Source organism: Melitaea cinxia, chromosome 19 (genome assembly GCF_905220565.1).
Source record: "Melitaea cinxia chromosome 19, ilMelCinx1.1, whole genome shotgun sequence".
NCBI lineage: Eukaryota > Metazoa > Arthropoda > Insecta > Lepidoptera > Nymphalidae > Melitaea > Melitaea cinxia.
The window spans coordinates 5,983,016-6,005,502 of record NC_059412.1 but is presented as its reverse complement, the minus strand read 5'-3'; the positions used below and the strand labels follow the sequence as shown (position 1 = coordinate 6,005,502).

The 22,487-nt window shown below is 29.5% G+C and overlaps 1 protein-coding gene across 1 annotated transcript in view; it reads left to right on the top strand.

Moving 5' to 3' along the window:
- LOC123662682 (head-specific guanylate cyclase) overlaps positions 1 to 22,487 on the top strand; it is a 76,298-nt gene that overhangs the window by 30,254 nt on the left and 23,557 nt on the right. Inside the window, exons 2-7 of the mRNA XM_045597486.1 lie at positions 381 to 454; positions 2,142 to 2,224; positions 4,085 to 4,245; positions 4,632 to 4,843; positions 5,193 to 5,377; positions 11,519 to 11,697. Coding sequence (XP_045453442.1) covers positions 381 to 454; positions 2,142 to 2,224; positions 4,085 to 4,245; positions 4,632 to 4,843; positions 5,193 to 5,377; positions 11,519 to 11,697 — 894 coding nt within the window. The remainder of the gene's footprint in view (positions 1 to 380; positions 455 to 2,141; positions 2,225 to 4,084; positions 4,246 to 4,631; positions 4,844 to 5,192; positions 5,378 to 11,518; positions 11,698 to 22,487) is intronic.

Genomic DNA, 22,487 nt, shown 5'->3' with positions numbered 1-22,487 from the left:
CGGTGGGGAGACCTACAAGGACTGCACAAACACGCAGACCACGGCATTCCTAAATGTAATTTAACTTTATAAATAAATAGAGATTCTAAGAAAATAGAACCACCAGATATCGCTATTATACAGAACCGATTCTGATTAACAAAATTAAACATGTTTCTTTTCAATTTATCTCGATCTTTCTCTTAAGTACAGATTTATATCTATACACAAGAGAAATTTAGTGAGTCATGAGTCTCGAGGGGGAAACAAAAAGAACGAGAAAATGTTTTGTGTATATAAACCCATAACTAGGAATCCAATTTCCGTATCAAATCCGTGATAATAAGAAATTAAAGTGAAACGTTTATGTGCAGTACATAAAACAAGCACTTTCTTTACAGAACGACTGCCTCCACGCCGCAGTGACGTCATTAACGAAGAACCAGGCAGAGCATTACGACAAATACGATTGCCTGTGAGTACCAATAAAATTGTAATTTCTTTTGCACCATTAACTCCGCCCTCGATTACCTTTTACCGTTCTGATTATATGGATTTACAGAATAATTTAGATTTGTTTTTATACTAGTTGTAGACGTAATAAACACGATTTATTTAATGTTTAGGAATATTACAATCTTTTTTGTCTATTTTTTTTAGCTATAATGTCCTCAATATAATAGCATGTTTTTATTGTGATCTCTTTAAATATGTACATGTAATAAAAAATGTAGTTGTTTTGTTCTTTTTTTCTCATTAGGAAAATACTTTAACCAAAAAAAAAACAAAAAAAAAAAACAAAAAAGCGAGTGCACCGAGTTGTAAGTAATTGTACAAATGTATGTAATTTATTTGTATTCTTAATAGCAAGTTCTTAATACTTATTGATACTTTATACTTGAATATTTGATGATACAATACTCGATATTTATAATATTACAAAGACACGCTTTTTAATTTTTATTACTCTTTACTGTTAGCGTTTTAGTAGCTTGAGTTAATTATTATTTTATAGATAAAAATTTTCAAGTAATATTATAATAAACATTTGTATAACAACAAAAAATTAATATAAAGTAATAAGAAAATAGTAGCTAAAGATTTCAGTTCCTCTTTTGATTAATAATTTCGATAATGGTACGATATAAAAAAATATAAAAATACAAAAAAAAAAAAAAAATAAGGAAATATTTATTAATTTTCAATTATAATGAAATTTATTTTATTCAACAATGTCGAAATATATAAAAATTGTTTATTGTCTAATCAAAGGGTAATCTCAGAAATATAAGCAGCTTTTTTATTTGTTAGCTGTTACCGTGTCACTGATATTAGGCGCTTCAAGTGAAACTTATGCATTTTCGTTTTGCCTCTGAATGTTTACGACGTACTTACAATTGTAGCATTTCATAAAATAAGAGTAGGTACGTTTTAGTAATTTTAAATGAATGTTTCATTATAATTATGAACTACATACAACTTCTGAAAGTAAAATTGTAATACATTTTAAGGAGTTTTATTTAAGAAGCTAGGTTGCATGAGGAAGTGTTTTGAATGAATCATTCGTCGTCGTATTTATTTGATTAATTATATCTCTCTCCTCGCCTTTTGATGTCACAAATTTGCGTGTTATCTGTATATAATTTTTAATGTCAAAAATGTTGTGTAGCTCAGATTGAAATGGATTTGGAAATTTAATTATTACTTGAAGATTTGGAATATAAACGGGTTATTCTCTAGATAAACAATTTATAATTTCATAAAAGAAAGACTTAGAAAATATATTATATGATTGTACATATTATTTGCCTATGATGTTTATGATAAAATTTAGTTACCACGATACCCGCGATTTCAAATCATGCTAGCCTATCTTGAAAGTCGTTACACGTCACACGTCAACTTGTACAAGTATAAACTTTAGTGATTAAATGAAAAACTTCGGTTTAAATACTATATTTTTTGATCCACAAACATAAAACAATTAAATAGAGAAAAAGATTTAGATTATACATATCAAAATATTATTAATAACCATAATAAAAACAACAATTGATGGTAAATTACATTTTTTTTTCTAAAGATATCAAAGGCACACTTTACAGTTAAATACTAAATGTACAATATATTACAAAATACTTAAATCATTTTATTTTCTCTAGACGGAGATTACCAGATGACGTCAGGACATGCAGGAATTACGCCTACTTACAAGAGATATATGACGCTGTACGAGCTACCGATAGTGAGTATCAAGTTTATTGTTATTTAATTTCAACGATAAGATATAGAATGTATGCTTTCTATATCAGGTAGGTTTAGGTAAGTCGTACTGACTTACTTAGTTTTCTAATGATTAAAAAATGGACTACACTAAAGAGATATACTCTTAGATTTTAACGATTACAAGTACTTTTTTCTTAATATAATCAATATAGAAATCAAAACCTTATTTTTCAGTTCTTTTCATCCTTTTTATTCTATTATAATTGACTTTATTTGTTGCAAAAGTCGTTGTTAGTACTACGCCTTTATTAGTATTATTTATTTATTTCCTGTTTTAATAAGTTAGTCGTATTTTACATTCTAATGTGAATCTCATTGGAAGTTTCGGGTGAATTTCAAGTTTAACTTTTTTATCAAAGTCTAAAGTAAACGTAAACAGTCCCTATCCTCGAGAAACAATGAAAACAATTTATAAAGTGCGAAAGTATAAAGTTTTTGATTAAATCGTTTCATTACGGCAACAAAAAAAGTATTACAAATTTAAATCATAGAAAGTATCTGTCGAGTTTTTCTGCTCTATAAATATTATTTTTTATTATTCTCATAAGCAATTCTACTGTATATATATTGAGTCTGTTTTTTTTTGGTATTTGCATAAATTTTAAAAGTTGTCATATTGTATAATTTCATTTCATCAATATATTTTCATTAATATATTTTCATCAATATATTTTCATTAATATATTTTCATCAATATATTTTCATTAATATAATGTTTAATAAACTATTGTTATTAAAATTTAAAATAAATAAAAGTTGAGCGTAATAAATAAATAAATAAAAAATATCTACACAATATTTGGATAAATTTTATATTTTCGTGTCATCTTTTTCTTGTCGTTAAAAAATATTCGAGTAAGATTGATGACTTGGTGAACTAATTCAATTTCCCTCGGAGCGTCACGAGCAGATTAACTAAATATTAAAAATGTCTATAGTTAAAAATAATTAATACTCGACTTTCTAGATGTTTATTTAATTTTTTAAATCTTCGAAGTCTATTTTCTGTAATAAGTTTATCTAGTTTTTGATCAAAAATTAAATTAGATTTTTAAGAACCTAACATGATAAGAAAAAAAAAATGAATACAATTACGCTATTCTTTTTATGAATTCATTGACTTTGGAATGTAATAAGTTTTAAGTGACGTACTAATTTCTCTCTTATGAAGTCACTAGCATTGGCTTAATCTGTTACTTGTAGACTCTATTATTTAATATTGTTTTACAGTCATCTTCATCAATTGACAAGCCCGTAGTTTGTAGCGAATCTACTTTCTGCTCCGAGGGTTGTGGTCTCGATATCCACCTATGCTTTTTTCTTTATTTATATATTAAATATTTAAATATATATTTATCAAAAAAATGTCGCTGTATCAGTAGACTGTTTTAACTATAATACAAGTATTATTTTTCTTATCACAGGAGCAGAGTACCGTGTGCCTATGATAGAGTTATTTATCTAAAATATAAAATTCTCGTGTCGCGGTGTTTGTAGTTGAACTCCTCCGAAACGGCTTGACCGATTCTCATGAAATTTTGTGTGCATATTGGGTAGGACTGAGAATCGAACAACATCTATTTTTCATCCCTCTAAGTTATAAGAGTGATGAGGGGGGGGGGGATTAAAGGGGTTAATAACATATATTGCAAAACATCGTTTGTGGGGTCAGCTAGTTTATAATATATTTTTGTCCTAATTAGTTGATATCGATGTTATTACCGGTCGAAAACAATAGAAATGCCACTTATTGACAGGAACAATGAAACAATAACAATTTGCTTTCGCTACTCGTATTTCATTTCGGTTCTTGTTCCAGGTGTAAGCACTAAGGATTTTATGGCGAAGTTAGGTGAATATTTAATATTAACAGCATTCTCTCATAACTGTCGATTGGAAAGAGCATTTAAATGTCTAGGAACCGATTTGACCGAATTTCTAACTACACTGGATAGTGTGCACGATGTTCTACATGATCAGGTAAAAACTACATTTTATATAAATATACAGCTTAAATTATAAAAAATATTCTACGGGTATAAGTAAATTAATAATAATAATAAACTTAAATTGCAAACTTAACAATTTACGTACATTAGGGATATAAAATATAATAAATATTTAAAATTGCTTCTCATAAGCCGTAATTAATGGCCCTAAGGGGAAGACTTAATATTTAATAGCTTAAGGATATCTTATTTAAAATGTTATTATAATTACGCATATTACGATGTACATAGATAATATAATTAAACTGAAATTTGTCGATTTGATTTAATTTTTCTTTAATCTGTTGACATGACAACATTAAAATTTCCAATGAAAAAAATAAATAAAAATGTCCTTTAATTATACAATTTCAACAGGATGATTCTCTCAAAGACGAGTCAACAGAAAATGAAGCAGCATTCGTTTGTGCTACCTCACACGCGGGCATGATACAACTACATCTGACTACAGAGAGTGAACCCGTAGCATATTTACTAGTCGGTTGTCTCAAAGCCATCGCAATGCGACTGTATGACACCCAGACTGATATAAGACTGATGAGCTATTCCAACGATCCTAGGAGATTTAGGTGAGTTTGGTATCAGATGAAAACAAATCTAAGATTTTTTTTTACCAAAAACATTGCATTAATTATATTCCTATAAATGTTTTATTTACCACTTACTGCTAACTTTGCTATTAGAATTTATATACTTACAATCATTTACATTCAAAATATAAATTAAACGTTTTTTTTTCTTACTCTTAATTTATAAAAAACCGATTATTAACATAGTAATTAAATATTTTAAGTTTATTACCAAGTCATTAAAAAAATCTATTTTGGATATTATCTATTACTGAAATGAATATCTTCAAATTTACTGAAAATTGAAACAGATTTAACTATTACCTTTATTTTATTATTACTTTTGCAGATATGATATAACAGTATTACCGTTAAATCAGAGATTGAAGGAAGATAATTGCGAAGCTGCCGGCGACGCAGTGAGCCTAGCAACGTCGAACAATGTAAATGATTTACGGATCGGAGTCGCCAGTTTCTGCAAAGCGTTTCCTTGGCACTTCGTCACTGACAAGCGTTTGGAACTCGTACAACTCGGTATGTAATTTTAAATTGAAAGTTTTATAATTTAAGTTGTTTCCTTTGAAAATCTGTTTGGCCGTTAAATACATTTTCACTTATAACGACGGTTCGAAAACAATTTTTCAATTAGGATTACTGAGAAACTCAATATTTTAAGTATTAAGCTTTTAGGTTTAATAAAAATATTTTTAAGGGAATATTCATTTTGATACTAAAATATTTACTTTTTTATTTTTTAATAATGTACGACTAGTTGATTGAGTGTTTTTTTTTTCTTTTGTTAATATTGGTAATTAAAACAAGGTTTAGTGTCTAGTTAACTATAAAAATAATAATATGCTTTATATTCATTTTTCTTTTTCAATTATTTCCAATGCTATTAATCTTATGAGAACATTTTTCCATGGCTGTTTTGTATGAATACTTTTGGTATTATAAAAATTGCAAATTCAAAGTCCATGAAAAGTAAATCCTTACCCAGCGAGATACATAAATACTGCTTACTGAATACACAAACAATATTTACTGACTATCGCTGCATTCCCTAAACAATTTCAAATATTTATGAGTTTCGCCTGAATTCAAAGATACGATACTGCAGTATTACATAAAGTCTACGGAATATGGCAAATTGGACAAAACGAACTACTTTATGATACCAACTTCTAGTATTTCTAGCGCACGGACGCTCACTAATAGCTTGTTAATATTAAGTTATTGTTCAAACTTTCCAGAAGTAATTACTAGAAAACATTGTTAAAAGAGGTCGTTAAAATTTATGTTTTCAGAAAAATTGTATTTTAAAAATAATTTGAAAATTTTATTTTAATTACTAATCATAAAAAAACCGGGCAGTTGCGAGTCGGCCAAGCGCACCGAGGGTTCCGTACAAAAATTATTAAAAATATTTTTATTATAAAACATGATGTAACCAAAAATTTATGCTTTCGTTTTTTCTTTTGAGGGACGGAACCCTAAAAATTATCTTTCGATGCGCAACGCAATTGTAACTTTAATATTTCATCTGAGTAAATAGAAAACTGGCTTACCAAATGATTGTTGCTGACAAGCGCCTGCATTTTTTACGCTTTTTAAATAAAATAAACCTGTGATTAAAGTTATAACTAACTGATACAAATATAATTTTTTAGTGAATGTACTAAGTATCAAATTCCACATCCCAAACTTAGGACAATAAACTGTAAACTTTAATAAGTTTTTCATGAGATTTCCTTATACTTTCGGTAATATGTTGGCTAAATTTTTAAATTTGACAACCTGAATACCATATTCTGTCAAAATAAATAAATAATAATAATTATTATTATTAGTAATTGCTAGTTTGATTTCTATCTACTTCAGTAGAGTAAATTTATTTTACTCTATAATGAATAACAAATAAATATTATACGTTAAGTGTTCTGTAATGTAATGTAAACGTCTTTGTGTGTAAGTAAATATTTCTTTCGGATAGTAACCATAGTTTACACTTTTCATTTTAAGCCGCCTTCGACCTATTTCGGTAAAATAAAGTTTACTCGATACTGAATCTAAATCAATCCAGTCAGGATATAGCTGGAAATTCTATTTTTGATACAGACGCTCATGTTTGACCTAGACTCGCTTCTCTTTGGTGTTGCATAACATTTTTCTTGTATAATGCAGCAAACTTTTCTTTTAGCCGTACGCTATGTTAAAAGATTTGACTTCTTCGTCACTTTTATATTTGGTGTTTGATTTTATTGTCAGCACGAAACATCAGTAAGAATATTACAATTTATTTTCATTGTAAAAGTATTGCTTATTATTAAAACGGTTTTAAATGCAATTGTTTTAAATGCTAGATTCTTTTATACTATAGTAAATATTACAACTACCCTTCAGCCTATAATATCCCACTTCTCTGCTTTTCCCATGTAAGAGAAGCTGTTCAGGCGGTCTTTCGCTGTTTAGCGATAAGACCGCCTCTTGTAAATTTCTTTTTGTGAATCGTTTTGTAAATTGTAAACTTCTTTTTATGTTTACAATAAAGAGTAAATTAAATTAAATTAAATTAAGAGAAGGATCAGAGTTTAATCCACCACGGTGTTCCAATGTGGTTTGGCGGATATATTCCCTACTATGAGTAACGATCACTCTCAGGTGTAGGTACATGATAACAACCGGGACCGACGGCTTAACGTGCTCTCCGAGGCACGGTGGGGATACTCACAAGGACTGCGCAAACACCCAGACCACGGCAAATATCTGTATGGCCGATACAAATGTTTGTCATGTGCGGGGATCGAACCCGCAACCACCAGCGTACCTGCCACAAACTAGTGCTGTGACTGTGTAGGTAGTAAATATAAATAACTAACTAACTAATAAATAACTAACTGATAGTGTTTATAATATTGTTAAATGTGGTTTGATTTGTATCCGAAACTTCGTGCTAAAAAAAGTTCTAGATATTAAAGCTTAAATCAGTAATTACGCGCATAAAATCAAAATATTGAAATTATACATTTGATATTAAAAATAATTTAAATGCTGTTTTTAACTATATTAAAAAACTTATCTTTTTGCAACTACGATTTGGAATATTCCAGCAGTTAGCGTTTTATAATTCTGATCATGTTACTGACGTAATATACATTTTAGCGTAAACGTGTAATCACGAATTTTCATGGCAAACCGTAGTTCAGTAAACATATACATAAGTTCTAAATCTGTTCAAATTATAAGTCTAAAATATTTATACGTACGGTAAAAGTGTATTATGCAAATGTTAGCTTCTTCAGTAAACTACGCCATCGATTAATTAAAAGTAAAACATGCACTTGTTTTTTTTTTAATTTAATTGTTGGCGGTATTTGCTATGTTAAAAAAAAGTTGTCAAACATGTAGCCTATTGCGTAAATCATCCTTCGTGATCCGGTTAGCACAGATACACATGTTGTTACACTTATTAATTACAAAATCTACTTTTATGTAGTATACCTATTATTACAAACGAATTTTTGCGAAAGATAAACTTTTTCGATCTAAATAACAATTTCATAGTTTGTTGGCCGTGCATAAAAACATTGATAACAATTTTATCTCCCTTTTATCTGTAACGATTTAGTTATTTTTACGATTTACTGATTTTACGAGAGCATCAATACACGTCTCGTAGGGTTTACGAGCCTATTTACGATACGCAATAATTATTGACGGTTTTTTGATATATTTAATCGAATTTATTCGATTGTTTTGGTAATAATTTATTTCAATTAAGTAATACTCAATATAAATGAGATTACCAAGTGAGTAACCAAAACTAAATAATTAAAATATATGTGACAAAAAACTCTGATGCGTGTGTTTTTAATAATAGCAAATGATACACATATTCATACTTTTTCTATAAATTCATACAGATCGTTATATACTAATATTATATCCAGGCTCACTGAGATGGAATCGTATCCTAAACCAGAAAGCAGCGGGTGACTGTGTGCTAATTGCGTCAAATTACAGTAAAAAATAAGCATAAATAATTAAGTTATAGGTTTCAGAGATTCCTAAATTTCCAAACTGTTCAAATTTTATAAATCTCCTAGTGCTTAGTATTAAAGTAGGTATAATATCAAGAGTAAACTCGATCATTGTTATTATGCATTTACTTTTATTTGTCAATTGTTTTATTTGCGCTCATTATGAAATAAGGATTTTATTTTATATCAACTATCATTCAATTAGCAATTTCATATACAAACACAAACTCAATAATATGAATTAATTTGCTGATTATATGCACTAACTATCATTTCACTGTTATTATTCAGCTTTCGTTAACGGAATAAATTTATATAATTATTATTTTCTGTATAATTAGTACGTGAAGCAAAAACTTTGTACCCTTTTTTACGAAAATTGCGCAAACGGAGGAGTATGAAATTTCGTTCAATGATAGTTTATATAGAGAAAAAGTGCAGAATGCTAATTATTAAATAACACATAAAAAAAAACATTAAATCAACAAAAAAAAATATTACACACACTGCTATGTATTTGACACACACATGCTATACTCTTTTGTTTATAGTTAAAGTCTGTGGTCAAATTAAAAAAAAATTTAAAAGGTATTCTTTATTTTAATAAATTTTTGTTTTTATTATTTATTGTAATGTTTAATTATTGTTGAATTACGACTTAATTTTAAATTAATTACTTTAAATTACGACCACTGGGCGACCACTAGTTATTATAACAACACAAAAATATTTAATTGAGTTCCAAAGAGGAAAACATAAATGACTCCCTAAATTATCAGAAGGTTTTGGGTTCCATTTAATTAAATCTATTAGAAAGGGGTTGGTGTAAGTTACAGGTCACCGCTACGACCCCAATTCATAAAGTGATTCTCGGTATTATGTTTCTGGTCCTTGAAAGGTGCTGTTGTATACTGAAATTGTACTTAATATTTTTTAATATTATCTTACAAAATAAATTTTAGAAGTTAATTGTTATTGCTAAGGGTATATCACTCAGACTGATATGTAGAATTTACATTTCTACACGTCTTCAACACAAAAATAAGTCTCACTTCTATTGTGTATTCAAATAATATCAATGTTTATATATGATTTAGCCTAATGTGTCCCTCGTATTCATATTAAAATTTATTGTAGACTTCAATTAATACACCGTAGTCAATTGAAGTGCAAAGTTTCACATAATATACTTTTTCATGTCAAAGTAATAGGTAAACAATAATTTACTCAAAGAAGTAAAAGTTACCTGTTTTTTTTTTCACAATAAAAAGCAATCAGAGTTTTGTACAAAAAATAGTAAAATTTCGGACTTGGTAATCGAGATCACTTACTAAAACTTAAGAGAACCGTTTACCCTATATGGTCATGTATACAGTTTTACGATCACATATTTAGAAATGGCGAAATTCCTATAAAAATTTCTACTACTTCAAAAATATAATTTTCAATTAAAACTTCAAACAATTAATTATTCCTCTGTCTTTAATAATTTTATGAGTAAAGACAGATTTCTTTAAGAGTGAAATTTCTAGAAAAAATATATTTAGTTATTATATCTTATTAAAAAAATATTTTTTTCATTTTTTTAAATATGGAACTCTTAAACAAATTTTTATTCCGAATTTCAACTTTAATTAATAAAAGTGTACACGTACTTATTTATTGGTGGTAGAATAAGTAAATAATATCCCAATACAGTAAATAGCCGCTACTAATCTCTGAGGGCATAAAGTTATTAAAATACATCTCCAATATCTCTCAATTTCCTCGAGCGATGAATTTATCACTCAGATAATTTAGTGAAGGCCTCTGAATAAACCTTAGGGAGTATTCAATTGGATTGGAAGTTTTTAGTATTTCTAAAGCTATTCATGAAGACAAAGGTGAAAATGAGTGATTTTTGAAGTGTGATTTCAAAAGAAAGTACATAAAAATAAATTATATATTAAGCACATACGTCTAAAAAAATCTAGAGTAAAATAATATCTTTTAGTAAAGCCTTGTCATCGCCTTCAAATTAAGCTATATCAAATAAAAAAGTTAGAGACATTATTGTTAACAAACTAAAAATTTACCGACTGAATAATAAATATTATTTAATAAATTTATTTCTAACAACCTGCGGTTACGGTTATATATCACTTATGCACAGTACAGATACATAATTATACGGTACACATTTTTCATAAAATACATGAGTGTATAAAATTTATTTATTAATATAAAATAAATTTATTTAATTATTTGTGCTGTGTGGCTACGGCACTAAAGAATTTAGCCACCCCCTCTTTTCCCGTGGGTGTCGTAAGAGGCGACTAAGGGATAAGAAGGTTCCACAACCACCTTGGAACTTAAAAAGCCGACCGATGGCGGGAAAGCCATCCAACTGATGGCTTTGAAATACACAGGCCGAAGACGGGCAGCAGCGTCTTCGGTGCGACAAAGCCAGTACTGCGGTCACCAACCCGCCTGCCCAGCGTGGTGACTATGGGCAAAACTCATGAGTTCACGTTATTTTTGGCGTAAACTTGTGGAGGCCTATGACCAGCAGTGGACTGTATAGGCTGTAATGATGATGATAAAATTTAATAATAATTTATACGTATTAAAATCTCTTACTTTTCTCTCTCATTAGGCGGCGGTTTCATGCGTCTGTTTGGGACACACCTCTCCTCACACGGCTCCTCTCTTGGGACGTACTTCAGATTGCTCAGACCAAGAGGAGTACCTCTGGACTTCCGCGAGATCCTTCAGAGACTGAACACGCCATTTATGTTCTGTTTGAAGATACCTGGTTCCAACTCTTTGGCTGAGGTAAGCGAACGCTCTCTTTTGATCTTCAAATTAAGTTTATTTTTACATTGTTATGCCAAAATGTATAATATCGAATATCAAATAGTCTAAAATTCAAAGAAAGCTTCAGTCAAGTCGTCTTTGAATCGTCATTTCGCTGTAAAATAACGAACACGTGCTACGACATTTAGTGCACTATTTTAAAGTACGTTTGTGAAAATTCTTTATATTTTCGAAAAAAATTAAATAATGAGTCATTCTTTTAGTAGGAAAGTTATTGATAGTTGTCTGCTTCCTTTCAGAGCTGGAGAAGGTTAACTTAACCAAAATAATGATAATAATTTGTCAGGTCTTTGCTACTATAATGTAGTAAGCTAAATAAAACTGAGAAAATACTACGCTTCGAATTTTCGACACCAAGGTCAAAGCATGCCGTAAATAAGGGAATAAATTCAAATTGTTTTTTTTTCAATATATTAATCTTCAACGAATGAAATAAATATAATATGGATGTATAAATTCTAAATTTTGAAGAAATAGCGCACGTAAAAAACTCATTATTAAAATTCACGGCGTAAAAGAGATTGGATGAAAAGTAATATCTTTTACGAAAGCAATCGTAATGGTTTAGTTGAAAATTTCATTAAATCGAGGTCGTTGGCCTAAAAATGGTTTGTGATTAACAAACCGAAATCTAAGCGATTAGGATAATAAATAATGCACAGCTATATATTTGGATTGAAGCCAGCTAGGGTTGCTGAAACCTATACTAGTACAATTTATTTGTTATAATATTAACATAACCAGCACTATATGAATACTTTGCAAGGGAACTTTTAAAAGTGAATTTAGTGACTCAGTGTCATATTGCAGTATCATATGAATCGATGTTACGTTAGACTCGTAGATGTTTAAATATTTTCAACTACAAAACTAATTTTGTAAGATCCTGTTTCTCAATTTCATAAAGTACAGTAATACCGTACTAATGTTAAAATGCATACATGTAGTCATGAAATTTAACTGATAATTCCATTTAATGTTTAGTGAACGCATAAATAAACGACAACAATGATTGTTTGACTAATTTTTATTTTAATATTTTTAATAATTTATTGGCTAAATTTAATTTTTTTTAAATTAAAGTTAAGTACCTGGGTGACCGAGCTCCGCTCGGTATTTTTAGTAAATCGTGAAGGATTAGTAGTAGAAGAGAGAGTTAAAATGATTCGCTGCCGGTTTGAATGAAGTATTTTTTAACCGACTTCAAAAAAAGGAGGAGGTTTCTCAATTCGGCTGAAGGAAACTCAATATATATATATCGCACCTTCGGTGCAACAAAGTCACAATTCAGGACACTTTTTTTGTTATGTCTTTTATTAGGACTTTTTGATAATTTAATATAAGATTTTTAAACTATACCAAAGAAAGTAAACTATTAATTTTATAAAGATTTCAAACCTACCATAAATAATAATCCAGAAAAGAGGAAGTAAAAGCGAAAAAAAATAATTAAAAGTCCTCTCCTGTAAAATTAAGAAATAAGCTGTTGTGACTTTGTTGCACCGAAGTTGCGATATATATATCACTACATAGCATTAAACAAAGTCGCTTTGTCTGTCCCTATGTCCCTATGTATGCTTAAATCTTTAAAACTTCGCAACGAATTTTGATGAGGTTTTTTTTAATAGATAGAGTGATTGAAGAGAAAGGTTTATATCTATAATAACATCCATTAAATAGTGGAGATATACTGTTATTTTTGAGGTTTCTATTGTGATGTCGTAAATAATTACAATTTTACCGCTTACATTGCAAACGCAGCCTGAACCCTACAAGATTTATCAAAATAATATACTAAGTATTATACACATTGAAAAGTTCTACAGAAAACTCCGCTATGGTATATATGTCTATCTCTTATGAATATCCCACAATAAAATTTTTTTGTCATTTACTTTTTACGACAAATAATGGCTAATTTTCAAAGCGATTTTAATCAATACAGCATTAATCCTTATCTAATTAAATACCTTAAATACATTGTTGATTTAATATAGATCTATATGGCCCTTTACAGTATATGATTTAAATAAATATTTTTGAAAATATTGTAGATTTAAAAATTGCGGTACGTAGCGTTTGCGGCAGCTCCTGCCGGCTTTTACTCTAAAGTTAACGCGTGCGGACCACAGGCAGTAATGAATAAATCAAAACTACTGGATCGATATTAATCGTTTTTTTTTTCAGTGAATGACATAGGCTATAATTATATTTTATACCCGTGCGAAGCCGGAGCGGGTCGCTAGTATATATATTAATGTATGTTCAGGGATAACTTCGTCATTTATGAAAAGATTTTGATAATTCTTTTTTTGGTGGAAAGAAGATATCCCTGGTGTGGTAGCATGATAATGAAACCAGGATCTGATGATAGGCTCCTAGAGAAATCGAGGGAAACTCTCGAAAATCCACATAACTTTACATTAACTACATAATACTTAACATACTACTGGGTGTGCTGAATTTGATGATTTTTAACTTAATCGAAAGCCGATATTTATCATGTGGTCATATTTCATCGAGATCTGATTACAACTTTTGGAGTAATCTTTGATAATGCGTATTTCTCGACTATTTTTCCGTGTACCTACATTGTATTACCTGTCGATGTAATTGAAGTCGATTTTTTTTTCGTTTGCCTGCAAACACAATTACTAATAATTAATTAACACAAAATAAAAATAAAAAATAACGATGAATTAAAAATTGATATAAAATACACAATTACAAGATTGAGAGTAATTGCCTCTCAAAACTGATAGGCGCTCCAACAAATCGTTTTTTTTTTGAAAATCATATTTACGAATTACATATTTATAAAATATGAATAATATTTTTTTTACCGACAATAATAAAAACTATAAATAAAAATAATAAATCAAAAATAAAAAATAATTAAAAAATAATAATGATAAAATATGAATAATATTTTTCGATTTTACCGACATAATAAATAAATAAAAAGGAACAGCCTATTTAAATAAAAAATAACCAGTGCAATTAGAAAAAGAAAAAGAAAAAATAATTGACCAGGGACATGGGGATTTGAACCATGATCTTCTCGGTTGGTCCCGACCGACCGATTTCCCACCGAGCTATTGCAACTAACTTGACAAATGCGAAATTTACTTTCGCATTCTAACGATATTTTTTTCGCTCCCTAAAAACAGGGATAAAACGACATTTTCTGAAAATGAATCCTAGCTAGATAGATTTATCTCCCCCGAAACCCCCTATATACTAAATTTTATGAAAATCGTTGGAGCCGTTTCCGAGATCCAGATTCTATATATATATATATACAAGAATTGCTCGTTTAATAGTATAAGATTTTAATGTAAACAATTGTACCGACTAAAACTAATTTAAGTGAATTACTTTATTAATTGCCTGTTATGCTATAAGTTATATATTTTTGTGAGAAAATGCATAAATAATTGTATACAACCCATATTTTAGTTTTTTAAAGTCGATTTTAAATACTAGATAACTTATAATTTCCACTCCTATGTATTACGAGTATAATAAAAAATATGACGACAATTGGTGCAATCAAATTAATTAATTACGTAAAGCATGATGCAAAGAATTATACCTATAACATAATATTAGGCGTGATGCGCGACGGCCGAAAAATGCCGAGCGTTCACGAAGTTAATGTCAGCGAGACAGCAACCTAACACGTCGTTGCGAGTGGCCGTGAGGAGAGCGCACTGCATGTTAATATTTCGACACCAACAATTTATACTACGCCAATTCGACTTTTCGATAAGTTTTTTTTTTGCGAACTTGATAAAATGTGTTTTTATATGTAATAAAAAAAATGTGAAATTGCAATGAATAAATTAACTATTAAAGATACCAAAGTTCAAAAAGGTTTCTTAATTAATATAAAAGGTATCACGTTTTTCCCTTTTATAAGCCTCTATTGTAAAGTTCACTTTTAAGAGTTAGCTTAGTATAAATTGCTGGTGTCGATTTATTGCTTGAGATTTCTGTTGCATTGTTAATTTGGTTCACTATCGTCACTTCAGTCTATCGCAGTCCACTTCTGGACATAGGCCTCCATAAGTTTGCGCCCGACATTATGGCGCGAACTCATGTGTTTTGCCCATAGGCACTACGCTGGGCAGGCAGGTTGGTTACAGCAGAGCTGGCTATGGCCTATGTCCAGCAGTAGACTGCGATAGGCTGAAGTGATGATGAGTGATGAAATTTTAGTGGCTAATATCTACTAATTACTAGTGCTTAATTTTTGATTACTTTTACCTTACTTTATCTATTAACTGTTAATTGTTATACAATACTATTTTAACTAAAATTTACTTTACAATATAAATATTTTAGACAAACAGACTTTCGTACATGGGTAGGCATTCAAAAAATGCTGCTAAAAAGAGAAAAATATATTTTCTATTTTCTCACCCTTAGGGTAGATTTTTTCCAAATTTATATAGTACGTAACAATTTCAAGGTACACCCTATTCAATTAAAATATAATTATCAAAGTCGGACTACACTAAAAAAATTATGCTTAGTCATACATAAAAAAATATACGGGACGACTTCAAAACCTCCTGGGTTTTTCATCAGTTAAAAAAGAAGATATTATTGTTAAGTTATAAAATTAATACTCATATATAGGATACTTTAGTATATTACATTTATAAATAAATAGATTAAGAAATACTTAGCTCTCTTTGTACTAAGACTTATATTACAACAGAAGAACTAAGTAAGTATTGACTTAATGGAACTTATGAGTCATATTTCGGAAGAGTATATATAAGCTATATAGAAAATGTGATGCTCATAACTCTCTAATCTATATCTGTTTTAAACCAAATAATATAAATAACTATTACTTAAAACAAAATAATTTGTAATCACTAAGTAAAATACTTCAGAATATCATTTATTATAAGAATTTTTGAATGTGAATTTTTAAAAATGTCCTAATTTTTAATCAAGTGATATCTGATTACTTAGAAGTATTATTACTGGCCAAGGCCACTTGTAAGGAAATTAGACGATAGGGTGAATCTCAAAATAATTTCATGGGAGCTTGAGAAAATCTGTCCTTGACAGCCGATAATTGACTCGTGACGCTCCCCATAACACCACTATCCATGGTATATGGACATCTACAAAAAGTAATCATACGTACCCGACTCATTCTTATTAGTGATTAAATAAAACCTAGTAAATTCACGTTTAGATAACAGTGACATATCCGTGTCACATAGCTAAGCCGCAATTCGTAACTAATTAAATTAGTAATTTAGAACGCGTATAAATTGATAAACTTATCTAAACTTATATAAAGGTAACTACCTTTCAGATAGGAATTGTTATTTATTACGATTTATTTGGCCCAGGAACGTGGCTAAACTAACTTTTTTAACCGACTTCAAAAAAGAAGGAGATTACTCAATTCGACCGTATATATATTTTTATGTATTTTCGGGAATAACTTCTTCATTTATGAACCGATTCTGATAATTCTTTTTTTGTTCGAAAAGAGATATCCTAAGTGATGATGGGATCCCAGAGAAATCGAGGGAAACTCTCGAAAATCTTTAAAAATTTTTTACTGGGTGTACCGCTTTGATGATTTTTAATTTAATCGAAAGCCGATGTTTATCATGTGGTCACATTTAAATTTCATCGAGATTTGATTACATCTTTTGGAGTATTCTTTGATAATGCGTATTTACTTGACAATTTTTTCATCTACCTACGTTGTATTACTTGTCGATGTAATTGAAGTCGGTTTTTTTTTTCGTTTGGCAGCAAACACAATTGTAGTAAAATCGTTATGTATAAAAAAATGCTTGAATCTTAGATTCTAAACGAAATAAATTGATTAAACAATTTCGCAAAAACAAAGCTCTAGACAATTGCAATAAAAACGCGTTGTACTGTTCCATCTTTTCAGCGTGAACGTTTCAATTATTTAGTTTGTACAAATACAGCTGCTATGGTTACTCGTAGTTGGAAATGCTGGAAAGAAAATTATGACTTGGAGTTCTTCTTTCACATTAACATGTAAAACTAGTTCAAGTAAAATTACCTTACACGTGTAAGAATAAATTTAAAATATCTATTTTAATAATAATAATAATAATTTTTATTAAAATTACTGCATCAAATTAATTTCAAGACTGAAAATTATGTATTTAATTAACAAAATTAATTAAAAATTATACTTATATATATATATGCATTATGTTTCTCTTTAATATTATCATAAATACGATAAAGTTACACCAGTATACAAATTTCCTAGAAAAATAATACTGATAAACTTATATATTTATAACGATAAATTTTTGTAAACGTAGCCAAGCAAGCAAGAGTTTTTGAGGACATGGTTTATTAACAATGGTCTTGTGAAAGCGTCATAAACTATGGTGATCACTCATTTGAAGACGATTGGTACACTTTTTTAATGGTATAAAAAGGGGATAACGTTCATTCATTAGTAACACATGTAGAACACATGGAATTAATACTATTAAAAAAGATTATTAATAGAAGAGCAAACATATAATTCCATCTAATGTACAGTATTGCCCTGATAATATTCAAGTGTTACTCATTCATAACCTTTAGTGAATATCTCATGCTTGATACATTTAAAACAATCATAATTTAGATAAAACCGCAAATAATAGATACAAATAAATGTTCAATTTACTAAAGAACTACCACTTCACTGAACACTTACACAAAGCTTTGAAATTCACGCTTTGGTTTGGCAGCATTATTAATGAATAAAGTTGTTGAAATTACTAACGATAACTTTAAACAGTTGTAAAATTTAACTATAGTTGAAAACAAGGTAAGTAAATAATCACACGTATTCTTATAACAGGATAACAGACGATAATGGCTTGCTTTTAAAATATAGTAAAGCGTATCAACAACACACAGCTAGCCAAAAGCGGTTGGTAGCATAGTTTAAATTCAGCTTGTGGTTTTGTAATTAACACGCTTCAGCCTGTAATATCCCACTGCTGCACTGCTGGGCATAGGCCTCTTTCCCCACGTAGGAGAAGGACCAGAGCTTAATCCACCACGCTGCAACAATAAACGAAACGAATATAACAATAAACGAAATAGAATTTTCGAAAGGTTTATAAGAACTGCTATGTTCCGTAATGTGAATTTATTATTATTGAAAATTTTTAAGAGGTTGTTGAGTAGCTTGGTAAATTCTCGTATCAGGATCTACTAGTACGTTCTGAAGCGGTGGTGAACTTTCAACAGTATAGTAATTTTAATGTCTATTTAATTATTGATTTTTCATTTTTTATTTTAAATCAATTGAACTTCAAATCGTTGGCGTTCTAGACATACATGATTATTAATAAAGCAATATAAAACAGTTGTAGGTAACTAGACAATAACACAAGCAAATCCATGTATTATATGTTTTTTTTTTTTATTTTATTTCAAGCTACTGCTACAATTAGCACAAAAAAATCAAAATTCTTAAAAAATATATCGGTAAAAGATTGAAATATACAAATCGTCAACAATCTTAATAACGAAGCTCAAGTCAATTGAAACATTTAAGCCAATATCACTTTGCTTAACACAACAAAAATTTTAGCCTGATTGGCTCATTATTGTGAGTTGAATGCCAATTCATTTAATCTTCTTAAGGAATTGAAATTACCAACAAAAATACATAAAACTGCTTTCTTATTGATGTTATTATAATAATAATAATACTCTTTATTGTACACGACAACAATCAGCACAATAACATAGGTACTATAAATAAAAAACAGTGTACAAAGGCGGTCTTATCGTTTTAAGAACGATCATTTTTATTTTTTATTTTTTTTATTTTTTATGTCACTAGGTCGGCAAACAAGCGTACGGCTCACCTGATGAGCGAATTAAATATTATATTATTAAGCGATTACCGTAGCTTATTAACACCTGCAACACCAGAAGCATCGCAAGCGCGTTGCCGACCCAATCCCCAATCCCCCCAGGAGCTCTGGTCACCTAACTCACCAACAGGAACATAATACTGCTTGAAAACAGTATTATTTTGCTGTGATCTTCTGTAAGGTCGAGGTACTACCCCAGTAGGGCTGCTCCATATTTTGAACAGGAAATTCCTGCTGTGCCCTACCTCAGTTAAAAGTTTAAGTGTCAGTTAAAGTTTTAGTAAACACTAACTAATCTACCTTTTTTTGCATTATGTCAGTAATCTCCTAGACGTTCCCAAGCTCGATTTAAGCCTTGTATTTGAAACTGTTAATTTGAGAGTTTTTCACGAAGTAGCCAATTTTATCGCTTCTTTTACACCTAATACTATCATCCTAAATGTATTGACGTTAGGGATACTTTTACCACCAAAATAAATATCTTCTAATGGATCCACTTTAGGTAGAAAGTAAATAGCGGCTTCAGAATTTGCATCAAAGGTATTGGGCAAGCGAATTGTAACTCGTAATTGAAACGAAATATTTACATCTGCCTATGTATTCAATGGGGATCTTAGGCTTTCATTGTTCCCATACCTTTGCGGTCTGAATAGTCCTTAAAATACTTCTATACGAACGCCTTTGTAAACTATTTCAATCGTTTCCCAAACATTGCGTCATTGTTGCGTTTCCTCTGTCACGCTGTTTTGATCACATTTGTTGCCGAAGCGCTTTTAATTTACTTAGTTCATGTATGATTTTATTTTGAAAATTCCTTTTAAAATAATAATTCTCATATACTTTTATACTATATAATCTATATAGTTTTTACTTAAAAACTTTTAACTTTAATGTGTAATACTTATTTATTACGATTACTAAATATTTTTTAATGTTTCGTGTTACCAAACCCTACCAAATTTTGTGTTCAGTAAACCGATTTAAATATTTCTTATATTACTGGATAAAATACTATAAACCAAAGTGTGTGATCGAAATGAGCTCGTTATTGGGGATTTGTTAGGGAGAGCAAACAAACCCAGTGTTTGCTGGACCCTTAACTATGTTTAACCAAGATTGGTCCATCAAGCGAGGAACGAAAAGCGTCAAAATATATCAAGTGTTATATTGGGAATATAAAAATGCTAAAAAAGTTACATTTAATATTATTCTATGAATATCGAATTTAAAATAGTCTAGCTAATATGAAAAGAAGAAAATGTTGATTTTAACAGTAATTATTTTTATAACTGGTATATAAATGTGGCAACCTAAAATTTAAGACAAAATATGCAGCGCAATACTTTTAAGTTTTTTTTTAAATATATGTGCGATAAGACCGCCTTTGTACACTGTTTTTTTTATTTGTAATATGTTATTGTGTTGATTGCTGTTGTGTACAATAAAGAGTATCTATCTATCTTTCTATAAAAGTTAAAAAAATTTCTATAAAAATAAACCAAAACATTCAAATTTAACTTCCAACAAATTTTATTTAAGAATCATTTAACTTTATGGGAAGATAAAAGTTGGGACACGAAAAGTTGGTCAAAATTAATTAAATGTTTTGACAAAGTACACAATTTTAAATATATTCGTTTAAGTAAATTCGAAATCACGTGGCAAACAGAGCTATATTAATATATTTCTTGCGTACCGACGTTAAGCTGCGTTGTGTAAAGACGACATTTTTTTTTACTTTTTAGATAATTCACATTTGATTTAAAACGTAAGTGTGCTAAAAATGTTGATATCGAAATATTTCTCATACTGCGATTACTGTTAAAATTATTTAGAAATCAAATAATTAAATTTGATATGAGACTATTTTTAATGTTTTGGATTCATCGTGTTTTTCATGTATAACATAAATATCTACTTGAGATGGAGTTAGAGAGTCAACTGAACTTGTCGGTAACAAACGTACAAAAACGATATTATAGTTCTTAATTATCTATACAAATAAATAAAATTGGAGTGACTTTTTGTAATATTAAAATAACCGCTTTTTACTATATGCATATGGATGTATACACGGTACTTATACCAAAATATCATTTTTTACAATTTTTGTCTGTTGTCTGTCTGTCTGTCTATTTGTCTGTCTGTTTGTTCCGGCTAATCTCTGAAACGGCTGGACTGATTTTGAAGGGACTTTCACTGGCAGATAGCTGATGTAAGAAGGGGTAACTTAGACTACTTTTATTTTAGAAATTTATTTACTTTTTTTGTCAAATTCCACGCGGACGAAGTCGCGGGCACAGCTAGTATATTATACTAATGGAATAATATTTACTCAAATCTTTTATCATCATATTAATTGTAGTCAGCCAATGGCGGATACCATGCTGAGTGTCATGGCAATAGCTTAACTGCTGAGAACAGGCATCTGTATGGACTTTTAATGCTTAGTTATCTTATTTAACGCCAGCGAATTTGTACAATTCCTTTGTCAAATGCCATCTGTCCACCTAGTGTGTAACCTCCCTATCTCACCCTCGGGTACTCCAGTTTCTATAGAAACCTCTACATATTGATGTATCACGTTAGTTAATATACCCTACTCCATCCCATAAAAATTGTTTTATTACAGCGCATATTAAAAGTTTAAGAAACAAAGTTTATTTGTTTCATATGTAATAGTTTGTTTTGTTTGTTTATTTGCTTATAAAACCCAGGTAACAAACCTCGGTTATTATTCCCTCATACCTAGACTGAGTAGACTCTACAGAGAATTTATAGCTTAAAACGAGTCATTAGACATCTCTGCAGAGAACTTGGCTACATTTAAAGAAAAAATTG